The sequence below is a fragment of the Neomonachus schauinslandi genome, chromosome 10 (assembly GCF_002201575.2).
Source record: "Neomonachus schauinslandi chromosome 10, ASM220157v2, whole genome shotgun sequence".
NCBI lineage: Eukaryota > Metazoa > Chordata > Mammalia > Carnivora > Phocidae > Neomonachus > Neomonachus schauinslandi.
In genome coordinates, this window is record NC_058412.1 from 88480347 (window position 1) to 88498798 (window position 18452).

Consider the following 18452-nt stretch of genomic DNA (forward strand, 5'->3'; position numbering starts at 1 on the left):
TGGGGAGCACGGCTCTAACAAACAAAAACTGGCTTCACCGGTCGTTACTATTATCAGCCCAACTGCATTTATGTTTAATTCTTTAGTAAAAGATTAAGACTCTGTGGGTGAGGGGTAGATGGGCTTACTGCCTGGATGCTGGACGTAAGCTGGTCCAGCGATGGACCATTTTCCTTCTGTCACTGCCTCAAGTGTGCCTGGACCCCAGGTCTCCCTTGGCTGCACATCCCCCATGTGCACACCGAGTTAGTGGTCAGCAGCATTAGGTGGTCCGAGGGCTGGGCTTGAACTGGCCTGCTGAGATGTGTGGTTGAATGTAAGCCACAGGGGAACTGTCAGGAATGCACCATTGTGTTAAAAGCTCAGAACTGCTTTAGTTCCATGGTACCAGAACGGCCCCAGGCAAGGGACATAGACACCTAGATTCTACCCTTAACATTTCACAATGCTGGTTTTTATCCCATGTGATTTATGTTTCCATCCCTCCATGGGTCGGTCCATCTTATGTGTTGGATGCATTTCAGCAGCATAGCATTAACTAGAGTTCATTGTATGCTTATTTTCTCTCTTTTGGTGTGAAATTTATATGCCATGAAATGCATGGCATATAAATTTGCCATGTGGGCTACCCAGAGGCAAGAGGTTTATCTGTACCCATGCCATGAAATGCACAAGTGTACATTTGCTGAGTTTTGATCAATGTGTACACCTGTGTAACTCAAATCCTTATCGAGATACAGAATAATGACCACTGTCCCAGAGGGTTCCCGTGCCCCTTCTCAGTCACTATCCCTACCCTCCCCAAGCAACCACCCTTCTGATTTTTTCCCAAATAGGTTGTCAAAGCTTTATCTTAGAGATAAGGAGGGGGCTCAGAGAGAGGAGCAGATCTCTCCCTCCTGGGGCTGCTGAATGTTTTTGAGGAGGCACGTTCCTGGAGAATCATTGTAGAGCTTGTAATGGGGCCCAACAACTCCTGCCTAGTGACCCTAGTGATGCCTCCATCCTGCTCAGCAGAATCTCCACTGCTCGCCCCATGTCTGGGCAGACACCCGTGCACACACACACACACACACACGTGGTGCACACATGGTTGTGTGCTCACACACATACATTTTAAGCGTGCTCGTTTTCAAGGCATGTTTCTACAACTTGCTCTTTGCGTTTGGGATCCAGCCTGGAAATGTTCTCTCGGGTGGCAGTGAGGGCCCTGCCACCTGTTCTGGGAGATGTGCCCTGTGTTGCCGGTGGCTAGACTCCACTGTTCTGAATACTGGCACATATTTCTAACCTCACCTCCCTTGGGTGCGGGAGGCTGGGTAGGATTGGCTTTGGGAACCCTGGGGAAGCCCCATGTCCTTGCCTGCCCCACCAGTTCCTTCCCTCTGTGACATCAGTTGGCACCGGTCCCAAGGAGCAGTGCAGGTGGGCCCCGTGCTGGCCATGGGGCTCTGGGAGGAGGAGAGCTCAACAGCCGTGGCTCTGTCAAGCAGAGGGCACCTGTGACCTTAGGCTGGAACCAGGGTCAGAGGGCTGCCCCAGCCCAATTTCTAGCCTACCTCTGCCCAGAGAGTTTATGTTCAGAGCCGGCTTGAGGAAGCTGTTCTATCCTAGGGAGCGAGCAGACCGCAAGCCCCGGGCCCCTCCTGCGTCCCCTGAGGCCTGCGAGCGCGGGGGCTGCCGAGGCCAGGCAGGGCACAGATAACCTGGGTGGCTCCCTGAGGCTGTGCGGCCAGATTGCACCCTGGGCGCTGCTCCTTCCGACTGTCCACATGTGCTTTTCCAGCGCAGTGCCTTTCTAGAAGATTGTCCTTCACCTCTAGTTCAAGTAGACAGATTCTAGAGGCCCTTGGGGATGAAGATGTGGAAAAACACAAATCCCTGTCCTCAGAAGTTGGTGGTGGGGTGCTGGGTAGATTCTGAGGCTCCTAGACTGCTGTCTGCCTGGAACCTGGAGGTCTGGGCTAAGGATTTCCAAGCTGGGGATGGACACAGGACGTGGAGTGGAGCAGACGGAGGCCCCGTGGCTGGTCTGAGCCTCTGGGGTGTATGTGGGTGCCCTGAAACAGGTGACAGCAGGCTGTGGGTGTCTTTCTTAGAGTATTTACCAAGGCTCAGCTCATCTTTTGTCTGAGTGCTTCAAACAGAGGTCTGAACTTGAACTTGAACTGAGAACTTAAGCCAAAGACCAAATTTAAGCCCTGGCCAGCTCTATGACCTCGAGGTCCTCAGTGTCCCCAGCTGTAAAATGAGGGCCCAGATGAGACCAGCACTACTCCAGCCCTAGCAGGCCTGGCTCCATGCGGTAGTCACACCCAGCATGGTGCAATCGAGCCTGACACAGGCCGCACCGTGATGGGCAGCTGTTGTCTTAGATGTACTTCCAGCATGAACTGAGTATGGTTCTCACTGTGGGTCAAGCCCCTGGAGGGGGTGATTTCCGTGGCTGTTCCGTTTTCTTTCTGGCGGGAGGTGTGCACCGTGAGGAACCCCTGTCCAGAGGAGCAGAGGGGCTGTCAGGCCTCCTTCACCCTGCCTGCCTCAGAAGCCCTGGGTGGGCGTAAAGGGGCCGGCTTCCTTCCTGGGCGTGCTGGGGCCAGGCACTGGGTGTTATCGAGCCTCTAGGTGACTGGTGCCTCATGTGGAGGGCCCACAGAGAATAGAAAATGGGGTCTTGCCCTTTGGGGTACCCCTCTCTCTGGGGCAGCTTGACCAACACACCTGGAGCTGGGGCAGGCCTATAGCCTAGAGGCACCTCCCGAAGAAGCTTCTTTGTTTCCTTGGCCCTGGGTGTCCCAGAAAGGAGGGCCCCTGTGGGCACCAGCAGTAGGAACTGGGGAGTCTCAACATGGACACCCAGTTGGAGAAGGCTCTGGGGCAGTTCTGAGGAGGGTTGGCTTTTGAGAGGCACGGTGGGGGGTGTGTGATGAGGAAGACAGAGAAGCAATGGCAGGTGGGTGCGCTGTAGGGAGAGGGGAGAGGGGCCAGGGAGGGGGGAAGTGGAGGGCTGTGCTCCATGTCTGCTCTGGCTTCTGGCTGTGCGTGACCCTGAGCAAGTCATTCCGCCTTTCTGTTTCCTCATCTGCAAAATGGAAACATGCCTCTCCTCTGCCGGATGGCCAGGTGTGGAGCAGCACCTGGGGGATGAAAGCCCAGAACAGGGTCTGGGAAGACGAGGCTTTGGGATCTGATGAGGGAAGGGCATGTGGCTGCCAGGGCCGGGAGCTGGTGGGGTGGTGTTTTCAGAGCAGGGACTTCACCTCCGGAGAGCAATCTCTAGTCAGCTAAAAAGCAGCCCCTCCCCCTTCTTGTGGGTCTGACCCTTGTTCCTTGCTCTTCTCCTCGGCCCCAAATTAATTACTTTAATGAGCAAACTCCTTTATTAAAATAAACAGGGCAACTGAAAGGAAGGATCCTTAACGGGCCTAATGAAGTTGATGGGCGGGGTGCTTTGGAGTAAAACAGCCCCATGATCGGTGAGCTTTCCCATGGCAAGAGCCATCTCTCACGCAGGGCAAAGTCAGTTTGCTCCGTGGGCTCCCCTGGGTTGGGGGAGGAGAGGCCAGAGGCCCTGGGCTCATGTGCAGTGTCCTGACTTCCCTGACTAAGAGGAGGGAGGTGCCCTGGGCACACTCTTTCCCCTGCTGACCTCTGAGTAACTCTGATTGCAACACATGGTTGGGAATCTGCATGCCGACTGCCAGGAACTGGCTGGGAACCCTGGGTCACTTGGATTGTGCACTTACCTTTCCTTAAGACTTTGGCTCCAGATGTTGAGGGCTTTGCAGGAACTGCTTAAGAGCAGGACCCTCGGAGCCAGGCCGGGGTTTGAATCCTGACTTGACCCTTTCGGGAAGTCAGTTAAGTTCTGTTTGCCTTAGCTTCCTTATCTGAGAAATGGAGGTGGGGGGTGGGGTGGGATGGTAGCTCATACCACGAACTGTCATGAGTGGTAAATGTGTGTGTGATCTTTTGGATCAGCTAAGTCTCTTGGAATTTCGTATTTTAGAATGGCCAAATCTCGGGACTGCAGCAGGAATGATCCACTCCGAGAGTGTCTATGGCCAGAGAAACCTCCTGGATGGGGACCCTTGTGAGAATTTTCTGGGGGCAAACAGTGGCAGAGGTTTACTTTAGGAGCACACGGAAGCAAACACCTCCCTTGGAGCTGGATCCCCGTTTTTGTGGACCCTCTTCTGCATGCAGGGGCTATTGGGGGATGGCTGGGTTGTGGGAGGTGGAGGGGCACAGCCTGGTGAGGGCACAGTGCAGGCCCTGGGGTGAGAGTGGGGAAGGGAGCAGGTGCCTGAAGTGTGGGGCCGGGGATGGGCTCAATGCCTGCTTCTGAGGAGTGGGGACAAGCTCCCTGCCACAGCTTGGAGAGGAGTCTTCTAGGACTAGGTGTTGTTGTTCCTGTTTTTTCCCTTTCTGCTTCTGGAGGCTCCAGACAGTGGGATAAGCCTGACTCATAGCTTCACTGTGGGTAGCGCTGTGGTGTCACGTGGCCCTGCCCCATGTTGGTTCCCATCAGGGCAGCACTGTGGGCACAGACGGCTGTGGTTGAACCTTCTCACCTGTCCAGAAGTGCACACCAGGCCCGGGCTCGGGGGCGGGGGGGAGGGACGCATCTTTGTTCCTGCCCCCTCTCCCCGCAAGTGCCCATTTCCTCCTCTTATGCCAGGTGGACACCAAAGAAAAGTGTCACTATGAGGTTAGACATGCTGTCTGATGCCGAGTTGAAAATCTTTGCACAGCTAGAAGGGAGTGCGCCCCCGGCAGGCTGGGTCCCCGGGGAGGGTGAGGATGCACAGCCCTCCTGGCTGACAGGCACGCGTGCCACGACACGTGACAGTCCTCAGCAGGGCGGCCCACGCGGTGCTGGCGTCCGGGCACCCAGTCTGGGGCGGGGCTGGGAAGAGGGCCCAGGGGGTGGGTGGCATGTGGGTATGCCCTGGGTGACCCCTTCCTGTGCTCAGCCCACATCCAGCCTCCAATGCCGGCCAGGCTGGACCCTTCTGTCCCCTGCCTACCTGGAACAGAGGGCACCAGCAACAACTCCTGGGAAGGTTCCTGGTGACCATCCTGCATACCAGGATGGGAATGGGGTGTCCCAGCCCTCTGTCCTACAGAAGTCATACCTACCCTGCTGTCTGGGGGCAGTCCCTGGCTGACTGGGCAGGAGCTGACTCTGCTGCTCGTAGCTCACATTCATGGTCATACTTGGTTTTAAAGCCCAGGACCTGATGCCCAGCGAGCTTCTGGGGTCCTCAAGCTTACCCAGCTGGAAAGGTCAGAAATGGGGTTTGAGTTCAGCTTTGTCTGGTTCTTGCCAATGCGCTGAGGAATCTGAGAGGGAGGAGGTGACAGTGTGAATGGGACCCCTGCTGCTTGGCAGCACTAACTTGGTGACAGGCCAGACGCCTGGTGGTTCCTGGTGGTTCCTGGTGCTGTGTGCAGAGGGTAAACTCTGCTGTGTGCAGACAATAGCCCTTTACTGACTGGGACCCTGTGTGCTCGTTGTCTGTCCCCACTTCCTGCTTAAGCAGACACACATTAAGTGCTAATATCAGCTGGGGAGGAGGAGGCTCGTCAGTGCCAGCAGGCTCTAGGTGGCCTTGAAGAGGGACAAGGGTCAGCTGCAGAAGATGGGGCCAAGGGCTGTGGAGTCCTGCTGTGACCGTGGGACAGTGAGGAGCAGGAAGCAGAGTGCTAAATGGGCGCTCTGGGCCTTGGAGCACCTTCGAGGCCAGGGTTGGGGACGCCGTGGGTGCCAGAGGAAGGGGTGACAGGCGGGTGCTGGCAACTTCTCAAAGAGGGGCTGCCTGGCCTGGCACTCCCTCATCCTTCATCCTTTGTGCTGGCGCTCTCCAAGACTGTTTTGCACCTCATCTGAATGTGGTAATAGCAGCAGGTGTGGTTGGGTGAGAGGCTTGACAATTTCCCATCAACAAATCCAGATAAACTTCCTCCGAAAGCCTGGACTGAGGTTTTCGAGCCTTTGGCAGGTAAGGTGACTCATTTGGACCAACACATCCCCATTCTCCCTGCTGGTTCTGCTTGACTGAGTTAATGAAGCAACAAGGACATGGAATTTGAATTTCGCGTGGTCTCCACACATCCGTGATATGTCACTCTGGTAGCATCTGAAGGTGTGCCTCAGTCCCCTGGGGAGGTTTCCAAAAATAAACTCAGCCCTGCTGAGTCAGGATCTCCTCAGGGGATTGGGGAACTTTATTTGAAAACACATCTCGGGTAATAGAGCTGCTGCCCCCGTCAGAGGGAGTGGATCTGTCAGGATTCAGCTGTAGAAAAGGGAAGGCAGTGCCACTCTTTTAAGCAGAAAGGGAGCTGACACAGAGTGCTTACAGAGCCTTTGCGCGGACTCCCAGCACCCACCCTGGCACAATCAGAATGGAGATACCACAGGCACTGCTGAGTTCTCAAAACACAACACTGTGCCAGGAAACCACTGTTTTGCCAGCTCAGCTGCTCAGCTTTCTCTCGACATCTTTGCAGCAAGTGGAATCTCTACAGGAAAACCCCGGTTCCTCCTGAGCTGCAGCAAAGCACAACCCACCTTGCAACTGCTCCCCATGTGCAGCTGCCTGGTGCAACCTGAGTTGCATGCAGAAGCCCAGATGTGAGGTGTCTGAGGTGGCGGGTGCATTCTGGGGTGCATTCCGACTGAGAGAATGGCATGGCGACCGCAGGCAGGCCTATCCAGGGTGGGTTTGTGGACCCAGATTCTGCTTGATTCCTGGGTGGTTGACTGTAACAGTATGAAGACCAGGCCTCTAACTGCCCAGATCCCAGGCCGCTCAGGTGGGTCCTGGTGGTCCTTCCTCCTAGTGCAGGTGACCAAACCCTCAGAGTCACTCCTGTGTGCACCACAGCTGTTCAAGTTCTGCTCTAACTAATAGGCTCTTATCATTATTCTGTCACTCACTCAGTCCGTCCACCAACGTAGGCTGGTCTAGATGTGGATTCACTGTAGGCCAGACCGTTTTCCAAAAGAGCAGTCTCCTATGACTAAATTGTGGGACAGTTTTCCAGTCTAAGGTTCTACATGAGGAGGTCTTTGGCATGTTACCAGCTGGTGCAAATGGGGGTGCTTTTGTGGAACGGCGAAAGGGCACCCCTCAGCAGGGGTACGAGGCCTGGTGTGTACTCCAGCGTCCTGGGGCAGGTGACTTCGAGTAGAGCTGAGCTGCACAGCCACCTGCAGTGGCCCTGGTGATAGGGCTGCCATGGAGTGTGTGTGCTTGGGGGTGGGGGGAGAGCCACAGGAAACCCAATTTCTGAACTCATACAGAACGCAGCACCTTAAACCCGGGGGAGGGGGGGTCCTGTGGCCTGGAAAAGGAGATAGCTTGAGTGGAATGAAAAGGGTGTGCATTTTGCTCCTCTCCTTCCTTCCAAATGAACAATTTAAATTTCTATTAGCAATTATTTGTTTATTAAATGCATGATTATTAAGTAAAATGAGTTAAGTAAATAAAAATCATTGTTTTTATGAAGGAAACAGTTGAAGTAACCTTTAAGGACAGCCTCAAGGGGGGTCACGGGCAGCTTTTGGGGTGCGAGGGCTCATGAGTTTGGTTCTGCTGTCACAGGGGCTCCTCATTCCAGTCCCTTGCTCAGTTGGTCAGTGAGTCATGTTGGTAGCTGGAAATCCTCCACAGGGGGAATATTCATACATCACAATGATTGGCAAATGCTATAAATCAGGGCTTTTTTCCCCATGGGAAAATTGGTTGTTAAACATTTGGCAGTAGTGCGTTTCATGAGCCCCCTGTTCTTTTTAACCGTTTCTCCAAGCTGCTACCAGAGGCCAGGAAATCAACTTGGGCCCAAGGCAGTTGTACCAAATTCTTGTAGCCCCCGGGGTTCCCGCCGGGGTGGCCGTGTCTCCTTGCTTACTTTCCTCTGCATGCTAGTTTGGAACGTTCTGTGGACTCACAGTGAAGCCTGGAAATAGAGCAACACCCAGCAACTCGTGTCTGGTCTGAAGCTGGCCGCCCTGTGCACTGTTGTTGCCCCTGCTGCCCGGTGGACTTGCGTGGAGCACTGTGGGAAGACTCACCAGGCCACACTGGGACAGGTCAACCTGTGGTGGGACCTAAAAAACATCTAGTGGCTTTTTTTTTTTAAACCAGGGAAAAGGGAATGTTTTTAGAAAGTTAAAATCTACATCCTGTTCCAGATTCCACCAGGGAAAGGACATCACTTCTGTGGCTTTCTCTGGGAAGTAAACAAGCCTGGCCCGCCAGTGGGTGGGTGTCCTGCCTGGGCACCAGCTGTTTTCTGGGCTGGTGTCCAGGACCGGAGTCCACCAGCACGCTCTTGTCTGGGGCCACCAGCTTCCTCAGTGTCAGGAGCTGGGCTCTGGGTCTGGAAAGGAAGAACTTCTTTTCTGGAGGCCAAATGCTGAGGTCTGAGGGGAAATCAGGCATTAATGAGGACAGAGCTTTTTTCAAGTCTGACCGTTACCTCCATTCCACAGGGGTTTTTCTAGAGGCTTGACAGCATGTAAGGTTTTGTCAGAGTAGGAGAGAAAGACTTAGGGTGAGTGCTTCGACCCGGATATGTCTAGTGAGGTGTATCCTTGGGCAGGTGGTCCTGAACGTACAGTCAAACATGGACTCATGAAGGAAAAGGCCACCCCCACCCCCTCCTCTCTCCTGTTCTCCTCCATCCTGATTACAAGAAAGGCTCCATGTAACTATGGTGGGCCAGCTTTGAACACTTCTCTTGCTAATTTTCCTTTTGAACAAGGTCAGCCTCAAGTTTGGAGCTTTTAGTTTATTCTTAAAAATGAATGTGCATTGGGCGCCTGGGTGGCTCAGTTGGTTAAGCGACTGCCTTCGGCTCAGGTCATGATCCTGGAGTCCTGGGATCGAGTCCCACATCAGGCTCCCTGCTCAGCAGGGAGTCTGCTTCTCCCTCTGACCCTCCTCCCTCTCATGCTCTCTGTCTCTCATTCTCTCTCTCACAAATAAATAAAATCTTAAAAAAAAAATTTTTTTTAAAAAATGAATGTGCATTAAAAAAGAAACTACCCTCCCCCAAATGTTACATAAATAACAACAGAGTTGGTGGGTGGCAGAAATCATGAAATTTGGGAAGCTTTGCCATGGAAAACCAGCTGTCCTGATGTTGAGGGCTTTGAGGGGAACTGCTTAAGAGCAGGACCCTCGGAGCCAGGCCGGGGTTTGAATCCTGCCCTGACCTTTTCGGGAAGTCGGTTAAGTTCTGTTTGCCTTAGCTTCCTTATCTGAGAAATGGAGGTGGGGCAGGGGGGATGGCAGCTCATACCACAAGCTTTTGTGAGGGGTAAATGCGTGTGTGCAGTCAGAGTAGTCCTGGGCACAGGACATTTGCTGAATAGCTGTTACTGTTGTTCCATGGGAAGGAAATGTGAATGGGGGGATGGGTAGGCAGGAGGATGCCAACATGAGGGGGTTGGGGAAGGAACCAGAAAGTGGTCATGGCTGGTCATGGAGAGGAGGTTCCGTGTACTCACAGTGGGTGGCAAGTGTGGCTGGAGAAGGTGGGATGGCTGGTGGATATGGTGGAGACACGGTGGGTGACAGACAGGTGGGGTGCTCAGAGCATGGCATGTCCAGCCTCTAGGAACCAATGGCCATGGGCTAAGTGCCTGCAACCTGCAGGCCAGAGGCAACGCCTGCTGTGCATGATGCATCCTTCTCAGATCCTCTGACCCCCTCAAGGTGAGGCTTTCCCATCAGCACCTGCTGTGGGAGCATGCAGCAGGTGGGCTGTGCAGGTGAAGGCTTCACACAAGGCATTGGAATACACTTGGGGCCCGTTCACCCTGAGCCAATGACAGCGACTTACACCAAAGCAAACTGGCATTTTCATTCTTCCTCCTGTGAAGAGGCACTTGAAGAACCACTGATTGATGCTGATTTCCTTTTTCCACCATAATTATAGCTACTGTTTATAGGATGCCTTGACTTCATATATGGTCCTTGTCTTAGTCTGTTGGGGCTGCTGTAACAAAATGTCATATCCTGGGTACCTTATGAACAACAGAAACTTATTTCTCACAGTCCAAGTAGTCCAAGATCAAGGCAGCAGCATGGTCACATTCTGCTGAGGACCCTCTTCCTAGGTTATAGCCACTGCCCTCTTGCTCTGTCCTCACCTGGTGGGAAGGGCAAGGGGGCTCTGTGAGATCTCTTCTATAAGAGCACTGACCCCATTCCTGAGGGTGCCACCCTCATGACCTAATCACCTCCCAAATGCCCCAGCTCCTAAACCATCATCTTTGGGGGTAGGATATCCATGTAGGAACTTGGGAACTCAGACTATAGCAGTCTCACAAACGCCTTGGTAGTGGGCCCTGTTACTCGGCTGCTGCAGATGGGACTGTCAAGGCCCCAGGTATGTGGGAAACGGGTGGGAACCTGTCTCTGATCAGATGTAGTTTGGCTTCCAATGGTTATCTCCTGAGATAAACTTTCCAGGTCCAGTACTTTCCATAAACTATAGCATAGACTCAAGGAAAATACACTTACCTTCATTTTATTTATTTATTTATTTATTTATTTATTTATTTATTTATTTATTTGGGGTGGGGGAGGAGCCAGAGGGAAAGGGAGAGAGAGAATCCTCAAGCATATTCCCCGCTGGACGCAGACCCTGATATGGGGCTCCATCTCACCACCCTGAGATCACGACCTGAGCCGGAATCAAGAGTCAGACGCTTAACTGAGCCAGCCGGGCGCCCTGAAGACCCACGTACCTTCTGTGAGGAAGGTAGCAAACCTGCAGCTGTAGTGACTGCAGTTTCACGGGCTGACTTCGTGTCACCAGTGACAATTCAGCTGTTGTTTCTTGAAAAGCTCGTGTCGCGGGCCTTCCTTGGCAAACATCAACTTCGGGAATTGTTCACCTTTAAGTGAGGCTACTGCTTTATATTCCATTGCAGCTTCTCTTCGCTAAAGGTCATGGTCATGAAATCAAATAATGATGTGTAAGGAATTTCACACTTGATTTATGAACCCATTCAGCTGAATTTCCTGGACTTCTATTCCCAGTGGTTGTGAGTAGCAGAGTGAGCAAATTTTATCACCATTAAATCAGATTTAGTGGCTACAGTAATGTCAGGGTCAGAGGAGTCTGTCTGGAGGGAAGGAGTTTGTCCCTAGGCCTGGTTCTGAGACACAATTCATGAGCTGTTGACGTGCCCTGCCTGGCCCTCCATGTAAGCCCTGTGTGAGAAAGGGACCCTCCTGCTTTGTTCTGCTTCTTTTTCTTCTCTCACCACCTCATCTTCCAAAAGTGGCTTGCTGAAGAAAATACTGAACTGCAGAGAAGCAAGCTGAGTGCCGTTTCAGGTTCTGCAGCACCTAGGCTTGCAGGAGAGCAGGGGCTCTGAAGGACTTTGTGTCTGTCACAGGCCTTATGTACACAATACCGACATGATCACCTGGGTTCATTTCCCTTATTGGCAGAAGAAACTGAAGAGGAAGGTAGCTGTGGGTGCTTTATCAGTGGGAGTGGTCCCTCTCATTTGCTGCCAAAGGGGTAGGACATTTTCCTGCCTGTGTGATGCTGATGTGACGGCCAGCCTTGCCCTCTCTCTGTGCAGGGAGATGGAAGGCATCTGCAGAGTGGACAGGCGCTCATGGTGAGAGCACAGGCCTGAGGAGTCCTGCGCCTGCCAGAGTTCTTGTCATTTCTCACTTATCTGCTGTTCCCATTCATTCAACAAATATTTATCAAGCCTTCTATGAACTAGGCTCAGTTGTAGGCCCTAGGAAGAAGGCAATAACCCCCAAATCCCTGCCCAAGTAGAGCTTGTACTTAGTGGGGTAGATGGACAATGAAGGTGGTAAGTATTTATTTAATGAACACTAAGAGCCAGAATAATTGTAGGAAGTGAACGAATCATGCATTCCCAATTTGTTTATTTCTTAAATACAACACACACACACACACACACACACACACGGCTTATCTTACTTCCCTGGGCTGTCACTGGGAAATGGCTAGAAGGTAAAAATACTTTCAAACAATAACCATGAAAAAATAGCTTTAATTAGAATATAGATAAATAAATAAATACCAGTGTATTTATTCTTGTCTTTCTTCTGAACTCTATTTCCAGCTGTGTCCTATTTTGGACTGAGCTGGGCCAGGGGCCTTTTTACTGGCTGAGACATTGGCAAGTGTCATGTTGGTTACAAATACTTGAGGTCAGATTATGTCTTTAGCATTGGATAAACATTATTCCCTGCTGATGCCTAATAGTTGGCTATAGAAAGTCTTCTCCCTTCCCCCAAGGCCAGGCAGCATTTTACTGGTATTAAGCACCACTGACACCATGCCAAATTTATGTATTTGTGCACATTATTTGTATATGTTCATATTGAAGGTTTGGTCCTGAAGAGTCTACATTGCAGACAAACTTAGATATCTTGCTCAGTACTGGAATAACAAATGTTACTTTTCTCTTTGCACTTGAAAACATAACTCTAACTCACCTCAGTGAGATCTTTTCTCAGAAAGCTGCATGCTGCCATCCCTTGGGAAGAGCCTGTCCGGCACAAGGAAGCCAGTATTTCCTGCAGTGACAGCCCAAAGCACCAGCCTCCGATGGCAGCATTATCTTTTTGATACAGAAATAGTAGCATTTCAGTTTGTGGGAGTCTTTGAGAAGTGACAAATATCCAAGAACATGCTTTTGAGCAGTTTCTGAATATGTGGAGTGATAGGATCACTCGAATATGTTTATTTTTCAATGATTTGAAGACCTAGGTTTGCTGACCGTATTTTCCAATGGCAAAAGTGTGGAGGAAATCAACATGTTCTTAATTTACATTATTAAATGTAGAGTTGAGGTCAAGGGTCTCGGTACCCACATTCTGCTCTAGACAGAAACCATGAGAACGTGGGGGTCCATTTGGTAACCTGGAGGTATATCTATAGAGAGTAAGTGGGGTCATGGATGGCTGGACGACAGAACTGGGAGAAGAAAGGCTTCCTGGGGTATGGGAGGGTATTGAGAAATTTGAAGAGCTATCATTGAATGACATTTATTCAGCTTTAAAGAGCTGAGCTAGGACCGATGTGTGGAATTTGTATAGCTGCAGAACTTGGTCCAATTTTAGGATGGCTGTTTCTCTACTAAAATGACAAAGCAAGAGAGAGCCCTGTGAGGTGTGACTTCCAGTCACAGTATGATACTTAAGCAGAGGCTGGACCACTGTGGGCAAGAATGTGGCAACAAGATTTCTGGACCCCAAGGGAGACTGTACCATCTGACCTTCAAGGAGCCCTTTGATTTTGAGGTTTATGGCCTTGGTAGAGTGGATAAGAAGAGGAATGTGCTTGGAGATTTACCCAGATCAAATTCTTTATCAGAAACTGCTCCTCTGGATGTAGCAGCAGGAATCTGTGACCCACTGGACGCAGCTCCAGATGCAGCCCATGTTGATGCCTCTGGATCCTCCAGGGAACCCACGGGCTGCCTCAGCTTGGTCTCCAGACCCTCCTCCAGGGCCGTAGTTCAACTGTCCTGCAATAGGGGGGTGACTCCTGCCACTGCTCCCTTGCTCCTTCTCACCACAGCCAACCTGTCCAGAAAGTTCTACCTGCTGCCCTCAGAGACTGTAGCACCAAGCTGAGGTGATAAATGCCCTTCACACTCTCATGCATGTGCCTTCATCTCTCTAGTCAGAGCTGTGATTCCCCACATCTCATCCCCACAGTGTCTGGATGGAATTTTTAACATCTTAGGAATTCACCCATTATGCGATTTTAGAAATGATTTTTAGAATTTAGATTTTTAGAATTTTAGAAAATGGGGTGCCTGGGTGACTCAGTTGGTTAAGCGACTGCCTTCGGCTCAGGTCATGATCCTGGAGTCCCTGGATCGAGTCCCGCATCGGGCTCCCCACTCGGTGGAGAGTCTGCTTCTCCCTCTGACCCTCCCCCCTCTCATGTGCTCTCTCTCATTCTCTCTCAAATAAATAAATAAAATCTTTAAAAAAAATTTAGAAAATGATGACAAAGAGATCTGATGGGAAAGATAATACCTTCTGAATGTTTGGCAGGGTCCTGGATGGGTGATCCTTCTCACTAACATTTGTGACAGGTACACAAGGTGCATGGCACCTGCTGTTTCTCAGATGATCACATGGCAGTTGAGAAAGGTAAGCTGCCATGTTTAATGCAGCTACTATAGAAAACTAACCCAGGCTGCTCTGTCTAGACAGTTCACATTTGTTTCTTGACTTCTAACTGCTGCCTTTGGTCTACAGATTTTCATCACCATTGATGTATAACACACATTCAAGCCTGCACATCCCTGAGCACTGCCCAGGGGCTTAAATCCTTAGCTATAAAAATGGTGCCTCCACTGGACTTGAGTTTACTCTCCTGCATCGCTGATCATAGCTGCCTCTTCAATAGTCACAGGCTGTCCCAGCCTCCTTCCCTGGATTAGTATGGATGTTTACAGGTTCTGGATTCTGGGGAGTTTGGTGTTGGGTACTGTTGGGAAGTGCTCTTTCTTTCATCATAAACTTAGGCAAGGTACGGGTGGGGCACCACTGAATGATATCTTTGTCCTCCTGAAAGCTTTAAGGAGGAGATGAAATCTTGCAGAAGAGGCATGCCAGAGCCAGCCTGGGCATGAATCACTGGTCGCGAGGTGAAGGAATTATGATCTGGTTCTCATCAGGTCTTCTTGCTGGATGGCTTTGGGAAGAAACAAAGGCCCCCTTGAAGTCTCTGCCTGAAATGGGGAGTGTTCATTTTCATTCCCCTGGTGTTTCTAGGCGGCCTCTTGCTGAGCTTGTCCTTTCTTCAGAGCCCTTTCCTTGACGACCCTTTGAACAGAGGAGAAGTAGGCACACACGCTTGTAAGGGGTTCTTGCAGAGCTAGGAGGTCTGGTCTCTGGCTGGCAGGGCCTGCAGAAGTCGGCGCTGCCCCACTCAGACCTGTTGGAGCGATGCAGACCGCAGGTGTGGTTTGGTTGGTTGGCTGCCCTTTATTCTGTCTTTCCCTGTTAGTTCTGTGATTAAATAACAAATTAAAATCAAGTCACAGCAAAAACGGTAAAATGATTGGCTATTTGCATAGCCCAGGGTCAGCTGGACCAGCTGCTGGAACAACACGGAAGGGAACGTCAAGTTCCCCAGGTTGCTTTTCTCTACTTCCTGCTCCACTCCAGACAAGTGGGCGCCTGCACAGAGTACTCCGGAGCTTCCGGAGTTGATGGTCATTGACTCTGACTGGGCTGGATTGGGTCACGTGCCAATCCTTAAACCAGTCCGATTCTCAAGGGAGATGCTGCATTCTGATCGGCAGGCGGAACCTCGTGGTTAGTCCTGGAGTGGAAGGAGAGTCACGTGGACAGGAGAGGTGGGACGGGGTGGGGGTCTGGCTGGCCCTGGGTCTTCAATGCGCCACGCGCATTCAGTGCCTTGCACACAGAAGAACGGGGTGCTCTCAGTGCCTGCCCTCCCTGTCTCGGGGCTGCAGGGTGGGGGGTCGTCCTGCGGCCAGCCTTCCCTCCCACTTACTGTGACTACACAGAGTTGGGAATCTGTTGCATGAGCCGGGGTCTCTGGGCTAGAGCCTTGCTTGGTGTCACTGGGCTGTGTTGATTCAGAAAACTGAGGCCTTACTTTACCCAATAAGGTCTTAGGAGATCACCTTTGAGGACGGACATTTCCAGAAGTCTCAGGGATATGATGATTTAGGCTTTGGACACCTGTGCTGTCTGAGAAGCCCTGCTGTAAATGGACACAAGGACAGCCATTTTACCACAGTTACGTGGCCATGAATCTCTGTCAGTACCAGCCTACTATGAAAACATTATTTTCTGGAAAAGAATTTGCAGGGCAACAAGCACTTGAGTACCTACTATCTTCTGGTCCCTGGCTGGGTATACAGTACTTGCTGTTTGCAGAATTATGCCACCCCAAAAACTCTGTGTTTTGGCCCTCCCCCATCTCTGATGGCCTTCTCTTCCTTGTACTTTAGGGAACTGCTGGAGACCACGTGCCGCCTGGCCAACACGCTGAAGAGACATGGGATCCGACGAGGGGACCGGGTGGCCATCTACATGCCTGTTTCCCCACTGGCTGTGGCTGCAATGCTGGCCTGCGCCAGGATTGGAGCCGTCCACACCGTTGTCTTTGCTGGCTTCAGTGCGGAGTCCTTGGCTGGGAGGATCAATGATGGTGAGCGTATGGGAGGGAGGGAGAAACCTGGAGGCCCCTGGCCTTTGTTCCTTGGGGCCTGGCCATCAGGGACTTGGAATGGAGACAGACATTAATAAAAATCACAGAGACAAATGACAGATACCACCAGGGACAAGGACATGACTGAATGAGCATTTGTCCTTCTCTCTCTAAACCATGTAGCACCTACTATGTGCCAGGCACTGTTCTAAGCATTTTGCAAAAGTCGTCTCCTTTAATTTAATAAGCTAGTCTTCATAAATATGATAGGTGATAATACTCTCACTATTTCTCCCTTCCCCCATTTTTTATTACTATTATGACCATCTTAAAGTGTACAGTTCAGTGGCATTAAGCACATTCACAATGTTGTGCAACCATCATCACTGTCTATTCCAGACCTTTGTCATCACCCAAATGGACATCTCATACCCATTCAGCAGGCGCTCCCTATTGCCCGCTCCACCCAGCGTCTGGCAACCACTAATCTGCTTTCTGTGTCAATGATTTGCCTCTTCTGGATATTTCATAAAAATGAATCCATAAGATATGTGGCCTTTTGTACATGACTTCTTTGACCACTTCACAGTGTTTTCAAGGTTCACCCATGTTGTAGCATGTATCATTGCTTCATTTCATTTTCTATAAATAAAAATTTTACTGTGCGGGTATACCATGTTTTGTCTGTTGATGGACATTTGACTTGTTAACGCTTCTTGGCTGTTTTGAATAGCGTTGCTCTGAATGTTCACGAGAACACCTGCTTTCAATTTCTCGCGCATATACCTCGGCATGGCATTGCCGGCACACGTGGTAAATCTATATTGAACTTAGTGAGGAACTGCAGGCTGTTTTCCAAAGTTGCCGCTCTGTTTTACATTCCCGCCAGCAATGTTTGAGGGTCCCAGTTTCTCTCAATCCTCATCAATACTTGTTATTTCACTTAAAAAAAATGATAGCCATCCTAGTGGGTATGAAGTGGTATTTCATTGTGGGTTTGATTTGCCCTTCTAATGACTAACATCATTGAGCATCTTTTTGTGTGCTTCTCTGTGTGTGTGTCTTCTTTGGAGAAATGTCTGTATAAGCCCTTTGTCCATTTTTTAATTGGTTGTTGGTCTTTTTGTTGGTGGAGTTGTAAGAGTTATCTCTATGTTCTGGAGGCTGGACCTTTATTAGATTTATCATTTGCAATTATTTTCTCCCATTCTGTGGAGTGTCTTTTCACTCTCTCAATAGTGTCCTTTGATGCACAAAAGTTTTTAATCGTGATGAAGTCTGGGTCATCCATTTTGTCTTCTGTTGCTTGTGGTTTTGGTGTAGTATTTAAGAATCCATTGCCAACTCCAGTGTCATGAAGATTTGCCTCTTTGTTTTCTTCTAAGAGTTTTATAGTCTTTGCTTTTACGTTTAGGTCTTTGATCCATTTTGAGTTAATTTTTGTATATGGTGTGAGGTTCAACTTCATTCTTTTGCTGGGGTTATCCAGTGCTACCAGCACCATTTGTTGAAGAGACTTTTTTTTCCCCCTCATTGAAGGGCCTTGGCACTTTGTCGAAACTAATTTGCCATCTATGTGAGGGCTTATTTCTGAGTTCTGTATTCTGTTCCAATGATCTGTATATCTGTCTTTGATTTTCATGTGTCAAACCACTCCTGCATTCCAGGAATAAATCCCACTTGGTCATGATTTGTAATCCTGTTAATATGCTGCTGGATATAGTTTGTTAGCATTTTGTTGAGGATTTTTGCATCAGTATTCATAAAGGGTATTGGTCTGCAGTTTTGTTATTTTTCCTGTGATGTGTTTGTCTGGCTTTGGTATCAGGGTAATGCTGGCCACATATAATTAGTTAGAAAGTGTTTCCTCCTCTATAGTATTTGGGCAAAGTTTGAGGAAGATTGATATTAATTTGTCTTTGAATGTTTGGTAGAATTCACCAGTGATACCATCTTGTCCTGGGCTTTTCTTTGTTGGGAGGCTACTGTTTTGAAAATGAGGAAAGATGAGGAAACTGAGGCACAGAGAGGTTAAATGACTTGCCTAAGGTCACACTGCTGGTTAGTGACAGAGCCAGGATTTGAACCCAGACATTCTGCCACCAGAGTTCATGTTTTTAACATTATACTCGGCTGGGGTGCCTGGGTGGCTCAGTCGGCTAAGTGTCTGCCTTCGGCTCAGGTCATGATCTCAGGGTCCTGGGATCAAGCCCTGCGTCAGGCTCCCTGCT

General features: G+C 50.2%; 1 protein-coding gene across 3 annotated transcripts in view; it reads left to right on the forward strand.

Moving 5' to 3' along the window:
• The window catches only part of ACSS1 (acyl-CoA synthetase short chain family member 1), a 61195-nt gene that overhangs the window by 13222 nt on the left and 29521 nt on the right, over window positions 1-18452 (forward strand). For all 3 annotated transcript variants that reach the window (XM_021700744.1, XM_021700742.1, XM_021700743.1), the window contains exon 3: window positions 16022-16221. In XM_021700744.1, the coding sequence (XP_021556419.1) occupies window positions 16022-16221 (200 nt within the window). The remainder of the gene's footprint in view (window positions 1-16021; window positions 16222-18452) is intronic.